Here is a 25,969-nt window from a genome sequence, read left to right on the forward strand (position 1 = left end):
TGTGGAACCAAACCTTAATTAATAAAAAGGGTAAATTACACTCTCATACCTCAGATTTGGGCTCTATTTCAATTCCTTACAACATCTTTAAAACATTTCATTTTCATACCTTAAGTACTATTTTATTTCAAAATAATATCTCTGTTACATTTTCCATCCATTAATCCGTTAAATGTTGACGTGGCTATCACATATATGCCACGTGACTGCTAAATGTCTGCAACATGGCAAAAAAAAAATTAAATTTTAAAAAAAAAAAACCTGAATTTTTACAAAAAAAAAAATGAAACCCCAGCGACCCACATCTGCAAGAAGAAGAAGAGGAAGAGGGAGGAAGAAAGAAAGAAAAAAATCCCAAAATCCCACCCAAGCCACCCCTCCTAAAAATCCCCCATCAACCACCCCCGAAAATCCCAGCCAAGATTAGGTGGATCTACCACAAAATTAGTCCAAAAATCATCTCAAACTCAAAATATTTTCAAAACTCACCCACACTAAAAATCACCAGATCGCGGAGGGAGGAGGGTTGCGCGGGGAGAGGGGGGAGCTGGGTCTCCGGCGAGGGGGAGAGGGGGACGGGAGGAGGGTCATGGGGGTTGGTTTTTTTTTTCTTTTCTTCCTCCCTCCTTCCTCTTTTTCTTCCTGCTGCAGATGCGAGTCGCGCTCAATTGTTTTTTTTTTCCCTCTTCCTGCTTCTTCTTCTTCTTCTTCTTCTTCTTCTTCTTCTTTTTCTCCCTCATCTTCCCCTTCTTCTTCCTGCTGCAAATGCGGGTCGCGCTCATATTTTTTTCCCTCTTCCTGCTGCAGATGCTTCTTCTTCTTCTTCTTCCTCTTCTTCTTCCTGCTGCAGATGCGGTTCGCGCTCAATTTTTTTTCCCTCTTCCTGCTTCTTCTTCTCCCTCCTCTTCCTCTTCTTCTTCCTGCTGCAGATGCGGGTCGCGCTCAATTTTTTTTTTCCTCTTCCTACTTCTTCTTCTCCCTCCTCTTCCTCTTCTTCTTCCTGCTGCAGATGCGGGTCGGGCTCATTTTTTTTATTTTTTTTCCCTCTTCCTGCTGCAGATGCGGGTCGCGCTCATTTTTTTTTCCCTCTTCCTACTTCTTCTTCTTCTCCCTCCTCTTCCTCTTCTTCTTCTTGCTACAAATGCGGGTCAGGCTCAATTTTTTTTATTTTTTTCCCTCTTCTTGCTGCAGATGCTTCTTCTTCTTCTTGTAGATTGCAAATGTGGTTGCTAGGGGTTTTTTTTTTTTAATGTGTAAAAATTCAGGTTTTTTATAAAAAAAATTTAAAAATTTTTTTTTGCCACGTGACAGACATTTGGCAACCACGTGTCATATATGTGGCAGCCACATCAGCATTTAAAGAATCAATGGATGAAAAATGTAACGGATGTTTTATTTTGAAATAAAATAGTACTTAAGGTATGAAAGTAAAATGTTTTAAAGATGTTGTAAGGACTTGAAATAGAGTCCAAACGTGAGGTATGAAAGTGTAATTTACCCTAATAAAAATGCAAGTTAATTCCGAAAAAGCATTTGAAGTGCTTTCAGTAAGAAACACATAACTTGTGCTTTTAGCAAGAAACATTTCGAGTGATTTTGAAACCCAAAAACTAAGTTAAAAATAGCCTACTTCTAGAAAACACAAAAATTGTTGTAAAATTGATGGTGGGTGCAGTGGAATAAATAAACAAGACACAAAATTTACGAGGTTCATCTACAGTCGGTGTGACTGGAGTACATCCTCGGAGCAGCAGTGATGCTTTCATTGTAATCTGAAATAATAAAAGTACAAAGATAACTCTCTCTTTTCTCCTCTCCTCTTCCTCTCTTTTTCTCTTCCGTGATTCTGTCTGTATGTTTTTCGTGTGTTGTTTGTTGTAGTTGGAGCACTCTATTTATAGAGCGGCTCCATACACACAATTTCTTACAATTTGAAAATTTACATCGCATCTTTTGACAAACACGCATTTTGTTTCCATAGTCTATGTCAACATTCATGAACATTGACAATAACAATGCCATTGTTGAATATCATCTTGCACACACTTTGAATAATCTTCCAAGATCTGTATGGGCATTCACTTTTCACTAGTATTTTCAACACTCCCCATTGGATGCCCATATATCAACATCAGTTACCTCGTTAAAACCTTGATCTGTTTTGGATGCTCCCCCTGATGAGTATCTCCCCCTATTTTCAAATCATTTAAGTTGATCGTTGATCATTCTACTTGAGTCTCTTAGTAAGAAGAGTTGCCGAAAGAGGTGCTTTACTTGTTGTTAACTTTCCACAGGCTTGTTCTTGAACTGGGCTAGAGGACCTTCTGCTAGACTTGATCCAAATATCTGAATTTACTCCTTTCATCTGAAGCGGAATTTGATTCAATGGTGGTGAACACTTGATCTTGAATCGGACTTGTGATTTCTTCAAGGACCTTCGAGGCTTGATCTTGAATGAAATTGGACCATGAAGAGCTTCATGTGACAAGTGATCTTCGGTTTTGTCAGGGATGAGTCAACATGCGTTTGTTGCGCTTGTCTCCACATGCTTCAATGTATCATTTCCACTTTCCTTACTTGCTCCCCTTGCTTAAGTAGTATTTTCCCTGCTTTTCCCCCATGCATGTGTGGCATCTTCTCCTGCAGTATTTGCCCTCTGATGTAGGAATGGAATGCAACCCTTGCATTTGGATGGTTCATCACTTCTTGGTGACTAGAGACCCAACTCCAACAACAGTTGAAGATGACTACTCGAGAGTTAGGTAAGCAATCAGGAAAGGTTCCAGGCAGTCAGTTCCTTACCGGGAGTTTGAGTGGAGGTTCCGACATATTGCTTTCTTTATCCTTGTCTTTGCAAGTAAGAACAAGGACAAAGGAAAGGACAGGGAGATTGCATGATATGAGATACTCTTGCTCTCGTCCCTAATGATATGTGATACTCTTGCTCTGGTATGACTTGTTTTGAAGAGGTATTCTCTGAGAGAAAGAAAACTGAGTATGTTGAGAGGTTTGATTGCAGATGCATCTTCGGCAATGAGAGAGAGTTAGGAGTTTTGGATGTGTGCCTTGCCATGGAGGATGAAAATTGACATCTATAGGGATTTCCCCAATAGCAGGTAGTGGTGTGGATGTGACTTTGTCATCCACGCTTGTCGGCAACAGTGTTGTAGTTGGAATAGTGAAGTTCACGCGTTTTCAACTTTATCAGAGATCTTTGACAAAGTTATACGTGATATCCAAAAGCTGAGATTGCGTCTGAAAAATTTTATTCAGGAAAATCTGGCTTTTGAAATTCAGAGAGCTGTGCATCTTCGATCTCTGAACAAGTGGCTCTGTTTCCTCTTCTTTTATAGAGGTATTGATTGTATTCAAATTTGCACACTTTGAAGATTTCCCACTTGTGAAAATTATCTCTGCTGTATTTTTGAGATTTCACTATATCCAAACTTTTTCTTTCATCAATTTCTGAAAATGGTTTTCCCATCTAACATTTGCTTATATTTGAGTCTTAGGACTAATACAGGCGAGCATCATCAGGATAATATATGGCGCCAGTCTTTCTTATCTTCAAATGGTCCTCTTACGGTTAGGGATTCTGTGATGAAGAATGACCTAACCGCTACAGTGGTAGCTAGGAATCTTCTCACTCCCAAGGATAACAGAATCCTTTTAAACCGATCTGATGAGGCTGCTGTTCAAGACTCTTTGGCTCTCAGTATTCAATGTGCGAGTTCTGTCTCTAATATGGGCCAACGCGTACTTGCTCGAACTCGACAAGTTGAATCATTGATGGCTGAGGTGGCAAGTCTTAAACAAGAGATTAGAGGGCTCAAGCACGAGAATAGAGTATTACATATGCTTGCAAATAATTATTCAACGAGCATGAACAGAAAGCTCGACCAGCTACTGGAATCCGAAGGTCGGACTCAAAATGACAATCAAGGGTTCAAGTCTTTATTCCAAAGACACCCATTGTCTCAACCATCTGGAGTTTCACCAAATACTGAGGTTTCAAATAATCAACCTCTGGTGCCTCCCCTTTCTGGGGTACTTCCGAGTACTGAGGCTTCACATGAGCAACTTTTATGAAGGCTCCCTTATGTTTTCATGTGTATGTACATGTCTGTAATTTCTCGGATATATCAATAGATAAGCTTTATTTCATTCAATGTATTGTGTCAAATACAATAAAGCATATACTTCACCAAGATGTGATACTTCTTGACCAAATATCAATTTATCTTTACCCTCACGAAGATAAATGATCTTTCTTAGTGTCTACATCATTTGAGTATTCAACTCATAATCTTCAATCCATATGGTTTTTTAATATCATAAACATCATAGATAATATTCGTGTTGGCATATTGTTCGATCTATAGTTCGAGACAATATTTCCCTTAACACTTTATAATCTTTCTCGACTCTTCAGGAGTTCCAATTTAACATCATCAACTCTTCAGGAGTTCTAATTTAATGTCATCGATTCTTGCAAGAGATTTTAGTATGTTGCAACAATATCATAATGATAGTACTCACTAAGGCAATTACACCATCCATTGGTATTGAGTACATAATTTATGCTTTCCCCTTCGGGGGCTTACTTCAAGCAATTTGAATCCTTCAAGGATTTTCTGCACTTCATAACACATTTTCCTTTGGAATTTATATAGAGCAATTTGCTCCCATGTATAATTGAGGGATTTACTTATGGAGATACGATGTGGGCGACTCACAACCCTTCGTATATAATTCTCCATTCAAATGAACTCATTTACAACAGTATAATTTCAGGTTTCAATTAGTAACCTTGTGTCATATCATGTGAGTGTAATTCACTGTATTACAAATGCCCAATGTAACCTTCTGGGTTCAACATCTTTTGGCTATTTGTATTACATTCAAATATATAGGTCCATTTTCCCACGTTCTTACAAAATTGTAATGGAATTGCCTTTCTCCATCTTTGTTTTTCGTTGAAAAGAACGAGACTCAATATCAACACAGCTCATTGATGATTTTAGTAGCTACTTGTAAAAAACCAAAATTACCATTGGTTATCATCAATCCGTGATCCCATATTCTCATGTGCATGTGCATGCATAAAAGCTTTTTATTTCTTTGGATATCCATTGTCTTTTCAAGGGCATTACACTATCTCTTCCAGGATAGTCGTAATTTAGAGAATGCGGATCACAACCTCTTCTTGAGCGTTATAGAGCTTGGATCTTAATCTCCACTTCCGGGAGTTGAGTCATTGGAACCTATACGTTTATCATGCTTCATGCATGAGACATCAACATTCCCATGTCCGCAGATTGTCCTTTCTGGGATGTGTATCCATGCGGCAATTGTCATGCTTCTGGCATGCAACAGTTATGCTTCGGAAATGCAATAGTTCAGTAATGTAATATTCTTCTTCTTTTGAAGGACTGAACCTTTTTTAGTCTAAGGGTTTGTCACGCTTCAAGCGTGCAACAGATAACTCATTTACTGCCTCATTATTTTGTCCAAACAGGGATATCAATTCTTGTAGGCACATTTGCAACAAGTATATGTGATTTCATCACTTTTGTTGCATCATTAAATGCATCTGGCATTTGATTGACACATCATTGCATCATTCAATTATTCTTACTTCATTTTCTCATTGATTGCTTCGTGAATCAAAATAAGACAAATTCTCTTCGTTCTTCTGGAATGATTATTTCTCGTCATTCTTCTGGAATGATATTTTCTCATCGTTCTTTTGGAAGGATATTTTCTCCCCCTAACGGCGGGAAAATTGTCTTATCAAAATGACAGTCTGCAAACCACGCGATAAACATATCCCCAGTCAAGGGTTCTAAATATTGAATGATAGATGATGTTCAACATCAATGTCCATTTTAGTACGTTGTGGCAGTGCAATAGGTACATAGATAACACAACCAAAAACTCGTAAATGTATAATGTTTGGCTAATGCCTAAACACGAGTTGTACTGAGAAATATTGATGGTTGGAAACTGGTCTCAACTGAACTTAATAATGCGTCATGTAAAATGACATTTCCCCATGTAGAAAACTGGTAATTTCATTTTCATGAGCATAGCGCGGGTAATCAATTTCATCCGCTTAATAAATGCTTCTGCTAAACCATTTTAAGTATGGACATAAGGAACTTCTGGTCCTTATTAAATAGTCTATGGACTGAGACTTTTATGACCTTTATTACAATTAAGTTGAGGCATTGTGGCACTTTAAACTTAAGGTACTCATCAAGGAACTTCATACTCGATCTTTTTGTATGATGGAACTTCGGGTCCAATCATTTTATATGATGAAGATCAAGAAACTGTAGGTTCTGATCTAATCAAGGAACTCTGGGTCCTTGTTATACTCATCGTAACAAAAGATAAGTACAATAAATAAATTAAAGCAACAGGCGGTAATTCCAGCCATAGTAAATAAATTGCATTTAAGTAAATAAAGCTTGTGATAAGGGCTTTAATTCAGCACCATTCACATAAATCAAAACTTAAAGCAGTAGGCGGTAAAACCGTCCATGATAAATAAATTGCTTTAAAGTAAATAGATCTTGTGAAAGGATTTTAAACCAACACCAATTCACATAAATAAATATATATTTTTTTTTCTTTCTTTTCAGATGGTACGACACCATCCAAAAAGTCTTCACCCTTTATATTTTATTATCTAAATGGTGCAGATGCACCAGGCACCAAAACCTTTTTGTTTCTTTCTTTTTCAAATGGTGATGTGCACTGTTGACTTTTTCAGATGGTCTCATGCATATTCCATAAACTTCCCCTTTTTTCTTTCTTTGTCTGTCTCTACCAAAGACTGGCGTTGTTCTTGCATGGCCCAGAGAACATGGCATCACAAAGCAAGAACCTCCATACAAAGACATAGATGACAACGGGGTTGATGGAGGCACAAGAGAGGGAGGCCTGTGTGGATTCATTCTTGCCATCACGATCTCAGACAACTGAGTATTCATGGGAGATCTCGAGATCCGTCGAAAACGACGCGATCTGGGTTTCCAAGTCTGATGAGATTCTTCTGGATCTCTGGAAACCAGTTGTCAGGTACGAGTTTTCTTATCTCGTGACGACTTCAGGTAAATTTCAATTCTCACCAGAATTCAGCGGGGCGCTTCTGGCGCGGTGGGAGATACAGAAAATGGACATACCTTTTATTCTGTGAGATTTTTGGCTAGCAGAGGTGGGAGGTAGGTAATGCTTCACTGGATTTATGGCATTGTGCCTTCCACTGACATGAGAGCTTCTTGTGCTGATAACGTGTTGTAAAATTGATGGTGGGTGCAGTGGAATAAATAAACAAGACACAATTTACGAGGTTCCTCTACAGTCAATGTGACTGGAGTACATCATCGGGGCAGCAGTGATGCTTTCATTGTAATCTGAAATAATAAGGTACAAAGATAACTCTCTCTTTTCTCCTTTCCTCTTCCTCTCTTTTTCTCTTCCATGATTCTCCTCTTCCTCTCTTTTTCTCTTCCGTGATTCTGTCTGTATGTTTTTCGTGTGTTGTTTGTTGTAGTTGGAGCACTCTATTTATAGAGCGGCTCCATACACATAATTTCTTACAATTTGAAAATTTACATCGCATCTTTTGACAAACACGCATTTTTTTTCCATAGTCTATGTCAACATTCATGAACATTGACAATAACAATGCCATTGTTGAATATCATCTTGCACACACTTTGAATAATCTTCCAAGATCTGTATGGGCATTCACTTCTCACCAGTATTTTCAACAAAAATGAGTTTTAGAGTTTTTAAACTCAAAACCCCACCACTTTCTCTCTTCCTCTAAGTCCCATTCTTTCTCTTTAGCTCTCTATTTCTAATAGGGCCGGGAATGTAGTCATGAAAAGCCAAACTGTGCCCAAACCAAACAACAAAAAATCAATTGGTTCGGTTGTTTTTCAACTCACCTAGGTATGGTACAAGTTCTGTTCAGTTACTTGATTATTTGGTTTGGTTTCAATTCTAAATTTGGTATCGAACTGAACCAAACCGAGCCAATTTTTCAATTAAAATCGTCTTGTTTCCATTGTTGCTTATCCAAGTTCAGAAGGACTCGGTCACACCTAAGAGCAAATCCACCCATGGACATTGCTCGGGGGACAGGGGAGATGAAAGAGCCTGAGGCCCTGTGAACTTGCTCCAGCGTTGAAAGAGCCCGAGCGGAGGTGATGCTCGAGCTCCGGGACTGTGAAGAGTTGACAACCCGAGAGCCCAAGTGGGTGTGACGCTAGCGCTGGCGTATGACCCTTTTTTTATTTTTTTCTGTCAGGTGCATGCACCCCACTCGTGCGTGGGGGCGTGTTTCTCGACCATTTTTCAAAAAAGTCAACCGACTTTTCAGACAGAAAAGTTACCGTTGGGAAGCCACGTGGCTTCCCACTGTCCGTTCGATCTCAACGGCTCTTTAATTTGGACCGTTGGATCTCAACGGTAAAAAAAATAAAAAAAATCTTATTTAATATCAACCGTTCGATCTGAGATCAACGGTCGATATTAATATGCTTTATAAATTAAAAAAAATAGTTTTAAAATTAAGAAAAGTTATCGTTGTGACACGTGGCATAATCTGGAGTGTTGGAATTCAATTTTTTTTTAAATCCAACGGCAGAGATTAATTATTTGAATAAAAAAATTTTAACATTGTAAAAAATCCGAAAAAATATCTGAAAATTAAAAAAAAAATGTTTCTACTTTTCTATAATAACACATGGGGCAACGAGAACGGTTTAAAATCTGATCGAAATCTATCCTCAAAGATTCTAAAAAGATAATGACACGTGGCACGATGACATTGGATAAAAATCTTATCGAAATCTATGACCAATAATAGTCGTTTTGGATAAATGACACGTTGCGCAATAAGAACGATTTAAAATATCTTATCTAAAATTACAAATAAATTTATGTAGTATTATTTTGTAAAAAAAATTAATAATATTTTATTACCTATTGTCAGAATTATTTAAGTAAAATAATGAAGATGCAAAAGACAATTACTATTCACAAAGTAGATTAAATAGTGGATTGATTGGATGGCTCTAATGGTGGAGTTGCTCTAATAGACCCCCGCATCATCCCTCAACTCTCGCCCCACTCCGCACCACTGGATCTCTCTCGCTCAGACAACTCACTCATCTCTCATTCTCTCTCACCTTTCTCCAATTTCCCAGTCACAGACTAGCAGAGCTGCCGTCCACCACTCAACCTCCTCTCCAATCTCTCTCACCAACTATCGTTCTCACCCAATCTCTCTCGCCATCGTTCTCTCCCAATCTCCACCACCACCATCGTCTTCTCACTTCTCTGTCTCAAAGCCGAAAGTTCCAAACCCTAAAAAAAACCAGTCGGTCGCATCAGACTCATCTCCTGCCTAGTGGCCCACTCCAATCATAAATGGTAAGTCAGTCTCTTGAATGTATTTGCATTTTATAAAATTAAGGTTTTAATTTTTAGGTTCAAAATGGGATTGGAATTGGGGTTTCACTGGAATTGTAAGATTATGCCGAAGCTTTTGGATTTGTTGTCGGATTTTGTCGTTTTGATGTAGTGTAAATTTAATTGGATTTGTAAATTCATTGGAATTGGGGGTTCACTGGATTTTGCCGTTTGGATGGGTGATTAAATTTCTGTGCATTTGATTGATGATTAAATCTAAATTGATTGGTAATATATATTTGAATATATATTTTTCTGTGCATTGTAATAAATATTTGAATTTAACGACATCGATTGGTGATTAAATTTTGGGGTGTGTGTATCTATCTGGTCAGATTTTGATGTGTAGAAGTTAATGTTTACCTTCTTTACCTTACTTGGCCACAATTTTTAAATGTTTTATGATAAATTTTGGTTACTGCTATTCTTTTAAACTTACAAAGACCGAGGGATTAGGAGGGGGACTTGGATTGTCTGCCCTATCATTCCATACCTTTTTCATGCTCTTTTATGTTCTGTAGTCACGTCAATATTTTTTATTAATTTTTTTATAAAAATAATAAAACAAAAAGTAATAAGAATATAAAATGTTGACGTGACTTAACTATAACCACAAAATACAGAAGGGGGTATGGAATAGAAAAGGCAGACAATCTAAGCCCAAGGGATGCCACGTGGAGTTGCATGTGTAATAACAAAATTTTGAACTTACAAGATGGAACCCTGTTCAGCTCAGAGACTACACCTACAGTTTTTAAACTTGTAATATATATTTTTCTGTGTAATGTGAATGTGTGTAGTACTAGTATGAATTTCCAAACATGGAAAATTCGTTTTTCATATGGATAATGGATGGTAGTGCTACTCTTAGATTTCTTTTGGTTGAAGCTTTGGTATACGTCTTTTAATTTAAATTCAACTTTGCATGGTTGAAACATTAAAATAGTATCTCCAAGTTGTTTGTTTTTTGTGTAAATGATGATGTATAAATAAAATTTTAACTAATATTGACGTTTTTTTTGTCTAATTAAATTTAGTAGTAATTTTCAAATTCATAGGAAGTTGCTATAGGTTTTTTTTTTCTTTTTAATTATTAAAATTTAAAAACAATTTAAATACGATACCAACCACGTCCTAAACAAACTCCCGAAAATAAGATTTCTACCCGGCCTGATACTTGGGCTACCAAAACCACCAAATAAACAATTTGAGTAAGGCTTGGTTTGGTACTGAGGTGCTTCTAAAAAAATTTGGTATCAAAAATAATTGGGAGCTTTTTTGTGTTTGCTAAACATTCAGCTTCAGCTTTTTTTCACAGTTTTGGGTGAAAAAAAAGCCGATAAACAAGAAGCTGCAAAACCCAGCTTTGAAAAACCGACTTTTTCACATCTGTTTTACATAAAAGTTTATCAAACACTATAGTATTTTTTTTTTTTCAAAAACACTTTTACAAAAAAGTTTACCAAACACTCTACAGCTTTATTTCACAGCCATTTATTCTCACAGCATAGCAAAAGCAGCTTTTTTTTCAAAGCAGAGCAATACCAAACCAGTCCAAATTTATTAACAATGCAAGAGGTGCACTTAATGTTCATTTTTGCGGGCTCCACACACACCAAAGTTAAGTTGACAAATTCCAACCTTAAAAATGTTTAATTATAAGAACATGAACCAAACTTAAATTGACAAATTCCAAATTTCTAAGCAAACATAAAGATGATCTTATAAATTAAGATCATTTACAAAACATACAAAATGAAATTGCAAAACGGGAAAATCCACCTCGTCATCATTCAGAAGATCACCACGCAAAGTTCAAGCATGTGCCATGGGTATTGTTACTCACTACTTGGATCGTCATCACGGATACTCTCTAGGCATCCTAGTTCCAGTTAGCACATCCCTTATTAGACTCAATTCAGCTACCACATTGCTCATGTCTTTTCGCTCTCTCGGCATTGCTACAGAACAAGCAACTCCTATGCTTGCAATGGAAGTCAAGCACTCCACAACCCTTTTTCTTCGATCATTTGGGGCATTATTCCCCCTATTACTTCTGGGATTAGTACTGATGCTGCTTTCTTCTATTTGAACAAGTAGTGGATCACATATTTCTCCCACACGTTCTGGTAGAGCCATCATAACAAAATTGTGCAGGTCCATACCACCGTTAAACATGTCATCTGTTGGCCTCTTGCCAGTTAACATCTCCAACAACAATATTCCGTAGCTATACACGTCGCCATATGTTGACACCTCGCCTCCCATTCCATACTCTTTAAGTTATATGCACAAAAACATAACTTTGTTCTTATGTGTGACTTCAAAAAACTCATACTATATACAAAACAATACTGCAAGCACAAATAAAATATATACAAAAGAAAATTTACCAGGGGGAGTATAGCCTATGGTGCCTTTTATGACATTGGAACTACTATCATGCAAGGGAGATGGGCAAGAAGCATCCTGAAGGAACCTTGCTAAACCGAAATCACCAACACAAGCAGTCATGTCACTGGCTAACAAAATGTTGCTGGGCTTTATGTCACAATGAACTATTGGCATGTGGGAGCGGTTGTGCAAATAATCCAGAGCACATGCTACATCAATGGCAATGTTAACTCTTTGAGTGAGATTCAGGTTCTTTGGCAGATTGGCTAGTCGATCTACTCTTTGAGCTGAAATGTGCAGCCACTCATCTAGGCTTCCATTCACCATGAACTGATACACCAGGGCTTTAAAATCGTTTCCTTGAAAATCAATGCTTGAACAAGCAGTCAGTAGCTTGACAAGATTTCTATGCCTGATGCTTTTCAAGGCTTCACATTCAGATAAGAAACTTTTAGAAGCTCTTGAAGTTTGAAGATTGAGTACTTTCACCGCAACAAATCTTTCTTCAAGCTGATTGATAATTCCCTTGTACACGGATCCAAAACTACCAGCACCGATCAAATTTGAAGCAGAGAACCCATCAGTTGCTTTGAGGAGATCTCCATAGGACAGTCTCAATAGTGAAACCCCTGATGATCTTGAAGTTGACTTAAGTGCTCTAGCTTTTCTTGATCGATAAAGAAGCACAAGTAACAACACCAAGACCAAGCCAACAACCCCACACGAAACTGAGATAATTAAGTTCAGCTTAGGAGATAGCCCTCGCTTGGATTGTGTGGAGATGCACTTGGGCAATCTTAAATGAGGTATACCTCCACAAAGCCGTGTGTTTCCCACAACAGATACCGCACTTGCATTATTAAAAACTCCTTGGATTGGTACTGCACCTTCAAAATCGTTAAATGAAAGATTCAAATTCTGCAAGAAGGGGAAACTCCCCAAGTAGTTGGGAATTATGCCAGACAAGTTGTTGCGAGAGAGGTCAAAATCTTCAATTCCTCTCAAAGAGCTCAAGGATTTAGGAATTGTCCCCTGCAATGAGTTCCCGCTTAGAAACAGAGCCGTCAAACTTGTGCAACTCCCTAAGCTTTGTGGAATCTCACCAGATAACTTGTTTTCAGAAAAATCCAAGAAAACAAGATGCTGTAAGTTACCTACTTCCATGGAGATGGATCCAGTAAGCTGATTGCTGGATAGATCCATCGAATATGGCAATGATAGACCGATGACTTGTTTTGGAATTGGACCGCTAAGATTGTTGTGGTAAAGAGCCAATTTTAACATAGACCTGCAGTCTCCGAGACTTTGTGGTATGCTGCCATTTAACTTGTTTTTGTAGAGAAACAATGAGCTTAATGAAGTGAGATTTCCTAGAGATGATGGAACATTACCTGATAATTCATTCGAATTTAGATATAGGCCATAAAGCTTATTCAGTTTACCTATTGAATTCGGTATAGTGCCTGCCAATAGATTTGCAGAAAAGGCTAGTCTCTCCACATTGATAAGATTTCCAACCCCAATGGGAATGTTTCCTCGTATCTGATTGCCCTGAAACCCTATTTCCCTGAGCTTTGTTGAGAGATTGCTGATAGATTCAGGCAGCACTCCTCCAAAATTATTGAAGCCGAAAGATAAACCTTCTAAATTCGTGCAATTAACTAGAGAAGATACGAAATCCAAGTCACCTTCCTCATTATTTCCAAGATTGTTCTCATGAAGTTCAAGCCAATTCAAATTTGACAGGCGTGCCAAACTAGGCACTTTCCCAGTAAACTTATTGCCTAAGATAGAAAATAGGGAAAGGTTTGAGGCATTGGAGATTGAAGCTGGTACTGGTCCAGTGAATTGGTTGGTACGGAAAAGAAAGGTTTCGAGGTTTGGAAATATAGTGTGGCCCAAGCCAGGAGGAAGAGTTCCATGAAGGTTGTTTTCATACATATTAATGACTTTAATTGACGAGAGGTTGTATATGGAGGGAGGGATGGTACCATTCAAATAATTTGAAGCCAATGAAAAATGCATTAAGCTTTTCAACTGGCCAAGGCTATTTGGAATACCTCCATGCAGATTATTTCCAAATACAGATAGCCACCAAGGAGAAGTAAGATTCCCAAAAGAAGGTGGGATTATCCCATAAAAATTGTTCTTGCCAAAATCAAGTACCTGAAGCTTGGACAATGAGGCAATTTCCGCTGGAAGTTCGCCACTAAGATTGTTGCCATATAAGTAAAGGTATTGGAGGCTAGAGCAACGTGATACGTTGAATGGAATATGACCACTGAAGGAGTTGTTACCAAGGAACAGTCTTTCCAAGCGGAACAAACGACCAATTTCTGTTGGGATGGTGTGGCTGAAGCTATTGTTCTGGAGGTATAAAGCCCTCAGAAAGCTCAAGTTTCCAATATGGGGAGATAGGTGGCCGGCCAGCCCGCTTGATTGGAGGTCAAGCACTCTAACCCTCTGGTGTCTGCGGCCACAAGTGATGCCTGGCCAATGACAAAAGTGGAGGGATTCATTCCAAGAGCCAAGGATGCCCAGGGTATCGGTCACGATTTCAGCTTTGAAGGCAAGCAAGGAAAGCCTATCCACCTCATGTCCAGCTAAACGCGAGGAGGCGGCAGAGCTAAAAAGAAAGAGAAGAAAGAGTGGTTGCATGAAAATAAACCAAATGCTAATATGAATACTTGAGAACTCCATTTTAGCTAGGCTGCAAAATGAAGCTCTGGATATTTAACCTTAGGTAATCGTAAGTTGACACAAAGAAAGGAGTCAGTTTTAGCGTCCAAATTGGGTTGCGCGGCTGGTTTCTGCGTGCATGCCGTGGTTGACGGGTTGGGGAACACAAAACATAGCTTTTACACTCGCAATAATTCTTAATTCAAAATTGCTAGTTTCTACCGTATTGGAAGGTTCATGCAAAGTAGGTAGACTGGTAGAGATCCCCTAGCTAGTTTTCTACCGTATTGGAAGGTTCATGCAGCGTAGGTAAGACTAGAAAAAGTGCCCGTAAGTATGTAAGACTAGAAAAGGTTCCCCGGCGTTGCCGCGGGTCTTCAAAAATATTTAGGAAATATATCAATATAGAAAACAGAGGTCTCTTATACTGTAAGTTTCAAAAAACTATATAGAACATGTAAGATTTACACACACATACATATGATAGCGATACTATTTACATACATGTGGAATGTAGGAAAGAAATTAGTCCTTTTGTTCCAAATCAAGATCACTAATTCCGAAATACAATTTCAAGAACCATTTCCCTACAGTTGAACGTCAAGAAGACCAATAATTCTGAAATATAGATTAAATCTCTGCATGTTAAAAAGCATGTAAGCAGAGAGACAAAGGATGTGGTTTCTATTACCGGTACGATTAGCTTAAAGACTTGTCCGCTGTGTTCTAAATATTGATCTCCATTGTAACCATCTAGAGAACTTTTCTGTAGATAATGTAAAAATAAATCCATGTTAGAATGCGTTTTTTATTCATAACACGTCTAATCCTTTTTAATGAACCATGATCGAGATTTTAACGTTGTATGTCAATATATAAAATAGAACAAAGCCACTAAAATTCTAAAAACATTATATAATTGATAGCGGTATGTACTTTTGATAGATAATTTGTAATCAGATTGCAAAGTATTGGGATGTCTAGTTCCCGCAGGAGTGTGCTATCCTTAGCGGAGAGGATACTTGAATTCTAATTGCCACTTCAAGCTTCCTAGCTTTTGACGGATCATGATCATACTCATAAAGCCCTCACCATAAAAACCAAAATCATTACTTTGACAAATAAATATAACCAACAACAAAACAAATAAAATTTTCAAATGGATTATGCCAAAAATTACCAGCTGAATTACTGATCACCATGATATCGAGTCGGAAAACTGATTTGCAATGCTCCAACGAAGACTCAAGAAGGCCAAGGTGTCAAGAAATAGGGTGCAGTGATAGTATTATCCTTATCGAATACAATTATACAACACAAATGTATGTGCATTTGACAGGCATTGTAAACTTGTGAAGCACAGCTTTGCAGGATACATTTTTAGAAGTCGAACCTATGCATATGAACGTAAAACGTTAAATGCATTTTTCCACCGGTGTCTTAAGAAAATATTTAGATACATATTGAGATCTCTATAATTGACAGAGGCTTGGAGCTTGTGAAAGTCACATTTTCCATTGATTGAATATCATAAACCACAATTTTATTCAATTAACCAAACCCAAATCAAAAGAACCAAATTTTAGCCAACAACTAATCAAAATAACATTGCACAAATCCCAAAAGTTGCACCAATTCCACACAAAAGTTTAAACTTGTACGGCAATTACTACAATCTGAATCAAAATTCCATTGTTTAACACACAGTGCTTTGGAACTGTGTAAATAATTTAAAATCAGAAAAAAGTCCCAATCTTTTTTTAAACTCACAAAATTTAAGCAAATTGTAATCCCAAACAAAGATTTTGGAGAACAGAATGGCCAATTCCACCCAATTGAAATTACGATAATTACAAAATAATTCAAATGCCAGCAATCTGATCGAAATTTGCGGAGCAAAAAACCCTAAAAAACAACCGAAAGAAAAACCCAAAATAAAATGAAGTACAAAAATCACTAATCACATAACCAAAAGGCCTAATTGGATAAATAGTCCTTGTGGTGACAAAGTAATCGGAAGATAGCCTTTCGTGGTAAAAAAATTAGGATTAAAACCCTAGTGGTGCTAATCCGTTAGCAAATTTAGTCCAAAAGTAATTTTTTTCGTTATATGTCTGTTAATTAAAGGGTAAACATGTACTTTAACTTGTGCACCTTCTTCTTTCTCGCCTCTGTAGTCTCTCTGTTGCATACATTCTGCAAGATCAAACATACATCGTTTCTTCCGCATTTACATTTCTTCAAGCACCACCCGAGAGAGAGACCTTACTGAAGCAACAGTCTCCAATCCATCGCTTCCCCTAATACTTTTCGAGTGGTATCTGCTATGAGTGTTGGATTAACCTAGCACAACAATGAGTAGCTAAATCTCTCAACGTTTCGAACCCTTTACCACAAACTTCGCAGGACTGCGTCTCCATGTGCCCGAACATCGCCCTCATCGAATCAAACCCTTTGCCATAAACCCTGCACCTGCAGACGATCTCTTTTTCTTCCCCCGCAGAAGCTTCAAACTTCGAGTGCCCTGAAAATTTCCAGGACTTTTTCGGGTTCACTCGTAATCCATAACCAGCGTAATCATCGTCTTCAACCTCAGAATGTGCTCTGCACATTTCGATATTTTTCTCAGTCTTAGCCGATTTCTTTGCTCCATGGCACCTCATGTGACCTCCCAAGACTCTGCCGCTCAAGAAGCTCTTTTTGCGGAGCTTGCACACATGCTCCATCGTCCTAACCAGAAAAGCAAACGAACCCATATCCCAAAACCAAGAAGGACTCCAATTTTCCGAGAAAGTTTGAATCTTTCCACCGCATTCCAGAAAAACAAAAATTAGAAAAAAGCTCAAGAAACAGAGGATGCTAAAAACCCAGATCAGAGATGATGCTTTCTTGCTTCTTTCAAAAGTGATTGGAGGAGAAGCACTTCTTCTGGGTTTTGTAGAATTTGTGGGCAAGAACAAGATCTGGGTCCCTAATCAAAACCTTTCTCTCCTGGGGAAGAAACGATTCAGATTTCAGGGTTTTGGTTTGAGCAGTAATGTTTCTCTCTCTCTTGGGTGGTGCTTGAAGAAGTGTAAATGTTTGATCCCGCATGTAACAGAGAAACTAGAGAGGTGAGGAAGAAGAAGGTGCACAAATTAAAGTACATGTTTACCCTTTAATTAACAAATATTTAACGGAAAAATTACTTTTAGATTAAATTTGCTAATGGACTAGTACCACGAGGGTTTAAATCCTAATTTTTTTGACCACAAGGGCTATCTTCCTATTACCTTGTCACCATAGGGACTGTCACACCCCGAACCCAACATACATCCAGGATCGACGCGTGACGTCATCCAGCATCCGTATATTTAACAGATCCCGCCTCCGATATATGTACAAGGCATAACTCAAGATCCAACTACGTAATAATTTTTCGTAAGCTTTATGGCTACATCTAACCTCTTCGTTAGACTGCCTACGTACCCTAAACAGGGATCAAGCCATTCGTAGTTCATCACTCACAAAATCAAATGTTTATCACATTCAGTTCAAGCAGAAAAGTATAGCATACCTCCATCATTTATTATAACCTGACCGCATGAAATTCCTGGACTCAGGCTACATAACAAACCCCCATGAAAATCATGATTTCTCTTTCATCCAACATATAAATCATTATGTCTCATCACATCGCCATTCACAATATACGTCGTATTTAAGAACCGACGAAGCATAAAACCATTCTCTAGCCACAGTAAATAATTAATCTGATCAAAATAATAACAATCATTCCTATACTTTCTAAATTCATACTTGAAGAAATCATAATCGAATCGTAGAAAATCCTAAAAGAGTCATCCAGACGTCTAAGATCTTTTCTAACTCAATTCACAAGATTTTCGAAACCATTATCGCAAATATATATAAACTAAGGCTAGAGTGGCACCATTAGGCCAAGCCTACTTCTCCAGATAATGGGATTCCAGACCACTCTACAAAATCCAACAACATCGAGTTCCGGACCACTCAACGGAACCAAACTAAATATGATCGCCAATCAAATGTATCCAGTACAACTAATCATCATCACCTCTAGAATACGTATGGTCCCCCATCGCGGATATACCAAGCAGGACCACTAGTGACCCCCCAATGCGGATTAACCAAGCAGAACCACTTGTGACCCCCCAATGCGGATTAACCAAGCAGGGTCAAGATAATCAAGTAGGTACTGACCACCCAACACGGATATACCAAGCATGATCACTCCTAGAATGTGTATGGTCCCCCAATGCGGATATACCAAGCAGGACCATCAATGTACACTGCTACATGGTGCAGTAACTTCAACACACAACTTATCCACACCTCAACCTCTATGAGTTACAACGTAGTCACCTACACCATCAACTTCTCAAGGCCATCCCTAATATGTCACACAAGTAAATAAGAACATACTACTAATAGGATTCTACGATCACATTGTCACAACATTTATCGAACTTGCCATTCACATTACTATAAAGATAATTAAACACACATATATCACAATCATCATCAGTACACAAGCCATATCATGTTTACTAGACATAAGTCTATGGCTAAATATATAAAAATCACATTTCAATAGAAATCATATTTATAAGACCAATTCATATTCACAAATAATATTAATGTAGGAAATTAAGGTAATAACCATATCACATATATTCAAGTCACTCTCTAACCAATGTACGCCCACTAGACTTCACTTAGTCTTCCGTAGTACTAATTCTATTATTTAGAACGTTTCAAGACATATTGACCACAAGTCAACTTTCGATCAAAGGTAGTCTCCACAACTCCAAGTAATTCGATCCGAAAGATCTGCAAATCGGATTTCGAATCCGTACTTCCCAAAGTCCACATTATGCTTCTAGAACAACATATTAAAATTTCAACACGATCCGACGGTCGGATCTCCACCCCATTGCTAGGATTAGGTGGCAGTTAACAATTAATTTTACTAACTTAGAAATCCAATTCAGGAAGATCCATACGTCGGATTCCCAATCTGTCAGTTCCAGCTATCCTCAAATATTACATTCTATAACGCATTAAAGTTTGGTGACGATCCAACGGTCGGATCGTTGATTCAAATATTTATCAAGTGGCGTATTGTAATGAAAGTAGGTTCAAACAATCAAACCGCATCATAAGGATATCAATTATGAAATCAGGGCATCTAATTGAACTTAAAAGGACATCGTCGGCCCACTGGCCAGGCTGCCGCCGCGGGTGGCGGTCGGCCGCCCCGACTTGCCGGAAAAATTAACTATTTCCAAAAATTACCAAAATTTACAGAAATGAAGATCACAATGAGTAGAGAAAAATTTATACATGTGGCCAAGTCCAATTTTTCCGGGAAAAGCCTCAATTTCCCTTAAGTCCGCCGGAAACCCTATAAATGGGTGATTTCGATCCTTCACCTCCGGTGTTCCGCCGCCCCTTTAGTTGTTTGGGCTTTGTTTGTGACATCTAGAGAAGTTTTTTGGTGGAGGTAATTGTATGAAATTGCTTCACAATCGAAGGATTTTGGCCAAAATCTCCCGCGACACCCAGGGTGGGTTTTCCACCAAGTTTCAACTAAATTTCTTCTAATTTTGGATGGTAATGGTGGAGGGAAGGTTGGATAAGTAATCCCAAGTGAGGGAGGGTGGAAATCAGCCGTGAAACGCCGCCCTTGGCGTTGGGTTGTGGCCGCCGGGTCGGGTCGGGATGAACAACCGCACCCCCTTCCCTTTTTTTTTTCTTCTTTTCCTCCTTTTCCCCCTTTTTCCCGCATTAGGCTGCTCCTCACCCCTTTTTTTTTATTTCTGATTCCCCCCCTTTCCCACTATGTGGGAGTTTTAAAATAAACTAAAATCTATAGTTTAGTAATACAACTTCAAATATCCGTAACTATACCGTTAAAACCCGGACTCGCAAACGGCTTTCGCCTACGCGTTCATGATCTCGAAATCTAATCAACAATATAAATTGTGACCTCGAAAGGTTTACGAATTTTAAATAATTAATTTCCAAACTTTAAACTTCGTAACTAATCTAATTAAAATCTAAATTCAAACAAATTAATATAAATTCCCAAAAATAATATAAAACCTCAATAATACGAATATGTAGATTATAACAATGAAATCCAGGAACGGGATTTCACAAGGAACATTTATCCGATTAGGCCTAACCAAAATTAATACAAATGAAAAAACCAATATGAATGCAATACCGAAATAAATAATCAGTGAGGGGGGAAGAAATTGATCCCGTGGGATGGACAAAATACCCACAGTTATGAGTAACCGTTTAGATAAATGAACGGTTATGGGTATAACCATTTACCAGTGAAATTTAAATGAGTGGTTATGAGTATTAACCGCAGTTATAAACGGGTAACCGTTTACCCATTTATTTTATATATGTAAAATTAATACAAACCATGTTCTCTATCGGATAAAATTTAGATCAGTGCTATTGACTATAGTGCATGGTTTATATAGCTAATTATAATATAATGTAGCTCATTATATATATTATGTTAATACTTTACATTATGAGTTAAATAACACAAGAATACTATCTTGTGAACAGTTTTCGTAACCCAATAATACTTAGCAAATATTATATTATCTTTATTGGTAACAGTTAAAAGTATCGTTCGTAAACTATTATTTCAATTATTGGAATGGTATAAGGACTTAAAAAATTAAAATAAGGAAATATATGATGAATGTACCTATAACGGTGTTTAATTGTCATAAAAAAAAATTATGACAATTTTTTTTTTAATTTTCAAGTTGTTAAAAAACATGTACACGGGTGAAAAAGGGGTAATGGTAATAAAAAAAAGGGTTTAAAAAGGATAAATGGGTAAACAAGTATTAAACGGTTACGGTTAAATGGGTATGTGATTATGAGTATGGTTAACTGTTTATAAATGGTTATGGGTATAGATATAACCGTTTAGGCAATTACCCAATAGGTAAACAGTTATACGGATATGAGTATAAACGGTTATGAGTAAATAACCGCTGTTACCAGGGCAAAGATGCCAAAAGGATACAGAGAGAGCCTACAAGGAGTGAAACAACCAAATTAAAGCAAAAAACACCAAGTAGTGTAAGGGGATACAAGAAACTTTGACGTCGCATCTGATGCTAACAAAACGTCACCCCTCACACTACCAAGAAAAGACCTAAGGAAGGCAGGGAAGCCCATCATTACAAAAGACATGTACAAGTGGCCCAAAACAAATATTAGAGCCCATAACAGAAAACGCAAAATACAAGGAAACCTAGCAACTTCTTCAATCTTTTTGCATGCACCGCCTCCAGCACCCCAAGCACCAAAAAGGAGACTGAAGTCTCGACAGGTAAAGAAGAGACAGAAGCCTCGACATGAGATATGTAGAAGATGGTATTGTAGCACACTCTCGAAGCTAGCAACATGAGTCATCTTCAAGCGATCAAGGGATGAGTCAAACATGACTCTCAAACTATCCGACCCACCACCGCAGACATGAAATCCACAACTGTAGAAATGACTGAAAGGAGCACCAGCAGCAAACAGATGCAAAAAGACATCAAAAGCAATTAATGCAAAATTAAAAACAATAAAACCTTTACCCCCATTAACAAGAAGCAACCCAATCAAACCAAAAAGCAAACCCAAAGCAAAAATCAAATCTTAAAGTGCAACTGAAATTCTAGATTGTTTACCCAAAAAAAAAATCCAGATCGGGCCTGAAACTTTGAGATATAAGTTTTGATTTAGGGAGAGGGAAGATGGTGGGAAAGAACATGGTTGAAAAGGACTGAGGTGTGGGTTGGTGAGGAAAATATGGAAGGGCTAGGTTGGAAGGAGAGGGCTGCAAAACAGGGAAAAGGTGTGGAAAAAAACAGAAAAACAATGAGAAATCCCAGAGCGCCGACTCTCAAAACGGCAATCGAAAGAAGAAACTGAAGAAAGGGAGGAAAACGAGAGAGAGGTTGAGAAAAACTGGTAAAATTCTCTCGCAAATGAGAGAGAACCCCTACAGATAGAGGGAAGAACTCCCACGCCCAACATAAAGTTTTTCCTACGTGAGTTTTTCCTTTCGGAGCATTTCGCTAGGCATTTCGCTCATCAGGTGCACTTGACTTAATCATGGCCTCGTTCTCTCAGCCCGAAGTCGACTCGGTCCCGACCACCGGGTCAACTCGCCCGTTCGACGATGACGGTTACCTGGGCTACGACCCTCGACTCTCCTCCCAGCGATTCGACTCAGAGTCGCTCAAGAACTCCGCCACCGATTCCCGACTCTTCCACGGCTCCGCCGCAGACGACGCTTTCGCCACTCAGCCGGCGTCGGAGGCCTTCTCTCCTCCATGGATCTACGCCGAATCGAACGGCTAGGGCTTTGATGGAGGGTTTGGTGGGTCCGACGATCCGATTTTGCCGGGTCCGTTGAAGATGCTGCCTGAGGGGGGCTTCGCTCTCGGAGAATGGAGGAGGTAGGGTCTTGAATTCTAATTGTTTTCGATTGAACTGATAGTTCTGTATATCAATTAAATTTTGACTCTTTTGTGCAATTTAGTTGAAACGGCTACCAAGTTGAATATTAGAGTGCGCCATGAACAAAACTACAAAATAATAAGAATATTATTAAACAAAGGAGAATGCTAAAATGACTACAGAATTCCAAAAGACTACATTGTGAATGACTTGTTCTCTAATGAATAACAAAGCACCCTATTTATAATAACCTAACCCTAATCTCTAACAAAACCTAATTCTAACGGGCTAAGCCCAGAAAACCAAATATTCAAATAAACCAAAATACTAATATTTTCTAACAATTGGTTTTGATTTGGCTTGATCTTTCTGTTGCTGAGAAATTGAGTGGAAGTTGTTGTTTTGATTTCAGTAATTTTCAAGAATTGCATGCGTGGTGATCAGTGATCATCTTTCTGATATCAAATCTTTATAAATTTTCTGATATCAAATGTTCGAATAAGATTGTGGAGCTGAATTCGAATCGAAAAAAAGATTGGTGATTGTTGTCAAATTGTAGTTATTGACTATAAGTGATTTTGTGTTTGCATTGAAGGTGGTGGGAGAAATAAATGGTTGAATTCTGTGAGGTTGTAAGGGAGTTATAATGATCCGAGCTTTTGTGACATTCAGGCAAAGCTATCCGAATAAAGTTGTGCAGGTTCAGATCATCCTTGAACATCTCATCTGTAGGCCTCTTTCCAGTAAGCATCTCCAACAGCAGGATTCTGTAGCTATACACATCTCCATATGTTGAAACCTCGTTTCCCATGCCATACTCTAGATTTTTTTTTTCCCGGACAGAAACATATGGATCATACTGTTAAAAACTGAAATAAATGAAAAATTATGTTCTTGTACATGTCAAAGAGAGGTTGAAGCAACAATGCATCTTACCTGGGGCGATATAGCCTATGGAGCCATTTATGACATTGGCAGTGCTTCTGTGTGAAGGAAGTGAACACGAAGCATCCAGGAGGTACCTTGCTAAACCAAAATCCGGGAGGTACCATTTAAGACTGATTGCTGGCCACATGATCTGCATTAACAACCAGGGTTGTAGTTTTGGAAAGAATCTGGAGAGAGAGAATCGGAGAGAATTTGGATCCGTGAAATGGTATAGACCTTTGGGTTTGGCACATAACTCTTCTAGTGTTTGTTGCTGAGGAAAATGTTACATGTTAGTTGAACTGAGCCCTTTTCGTTGGAAAGGTACACGTAATGCAAATCGTAGCTTTTGGCTGAACCCTATTTCTGTCCCCTACCACTAATAATGCAAAACATGTCCAATTCAATTCAACGATTAGCTTTCCTCCTAGCGCGGCTGATGTTGGTTTCGGGTTGCCCAACAATTACTTGACTTCTTCACACCATGCCTGAAGCGCATAAAGAAATTATGCAGCAAACTGCCAAGAATAAGACCATAAATTATGCTCATTCATACTATGAAGAATATTATGTTCATCTTTTATTTTGACGCTTACAATATTGTTCATGTCTGCAATTCTGCAAGTGTAACTCAAGAGTCTAGAAAGCTTATGAAATAGGCCTGAATCCTTGACTCAGTACTCGAACAAATTCAGTTGGACGCGTGCTGCTTAGGCCGTGATCATATGAATTCTAGGAATCTAGGTTCCGGTTCGTACATCCCTTACTAGGCATAGTCCTTCAACATGTCCAAATCCATCTGCTCTCCCGGCAAATCTGCAGAACAAGCAAATCTTTGCCTTTCATCATCTTGGACCTTATTCCTATTGTTTGCGGTATTACTATTGTTGGAAAATAAAAAAGAAAGTATTTTAGGATTTGATTTAATTAGTGATTTTATATGATTTAATTACGGTTTTGATATGATTTGATTTGGTCTAGGTTTCCTTGTCTTGTTAAGAAAGGATTGTTGAGATTTATTTCTTTTATTGCTCCTATGTAATCTTATAAATACCTCCTTATGAAGAAGAATAAAGTATCGAAGTTGTTATTTAAAAATTGTGAGATTGTAGAGAATTTTTATACTTGTCATAAACCCTTTAGGTTCAACTACTATGTGTGCGCTCAAGCAAAGGCTATCCGAACGACCTTGTGCAGGTTCAGACCATCTTTGAACATTTCATCTGTAGGCCGCTTTCCAGTAAGCATCTCCAACAAGAAGATTCCCTAACTATGCATATATACGCATGCAATAATTATAGCTCTTGATATTAAGGGCGTTTGGTAATTAAGTTGGAGAGATTTTTCAGTGTGATCAGCACACGAGGTGGTACACCACGTGTCACTATACAAATGATGGGATATGTGTGTTAAAAAGTTAATAACTTAAAAAATAAAAAAATTTACAACTTACATAAAAACAAGTGGTGTACCATACGTGTTTCCGTCACAATGAAAAATTCTCATTAAGTTGACGCAAAGACTCAAAAAAAACATGAATGATTTTTACCGTCCATGATTTCAAGAGAGACTCTTATAGGAATGAGTGACGTTACCTGACATTTATGAAATTATTTTTAACTTGTGACGTACAAGTATTTATTGGACTGGTGATGCCACTAAACTATGTATTTGGTTGCAACTTGCAAGACAAAATTTATGTATAATGAAAATTGCATTATCTAAAGATACAACTGATTATTGTTAACATTAAATAATTTGAAAGAAACAACTGAATACTTTATAGAAGAATGTGTTGGAGCAATTTAAGAAAATACGAAAATAATATCAATTCTAGCGATAATAAGAATCAAGAAGTCACAATCAAATTTAATTTGATATAAAAACTCAAAACTAGCTGATTTACTGTTCATAAGAACAAATTTCTTCCCGTTTTGCCCCTGTTAAATTTGATTTATTACTTCTC

General features: G+C 37.9%; 1 protein-coding gene across 1 annotated transcript; it reads right to left on the reverse strand.

The window, feature by feature from the left end:
* Window positions 1-11,231: 11,231 nt before the first annotated feature.
* Window positions 11,232-14,691, reverse strand: LOC103432947 (probable LRR receptor-like serine/threonine-protein kinase At3g47570). Its single transcript, XM_008371172.4, has 2 exons — window positions 11,883-14,691; window positions 11,232-11,765 (listed from the first exon to the last, which is right to left on the reverse strand). The coding sequence occupies exons 1-2, from the start codon at window positions 14,581-14,583 to the stop codon at window positions 11,350-11,352; spliced, it is 3,117 nt and encodes a 1,038-aa protein (XP_008369394.3). The 5' UTR covers window positions 14,584-14,691; the 3' UTR covers window positions 11,232-11,349.
* Between the last annotated feature and the right edge of the window lie 11,278 nt (window positions 14,692-25,969).

The sequence above is a fragment of the Malus domestica genome, chromosome 07 (assembly GCF_042453785.1).
Source record: "Malus domestica chromosome 07, GDT2T_hap1".
In the NCBI taxonomy this organism is placed as follows: Eukaryota; Viridiplantae; Streptophyta; class Magnoliopsida; order Rosales; family Rosaceae; genus Malus; species Malus domestica.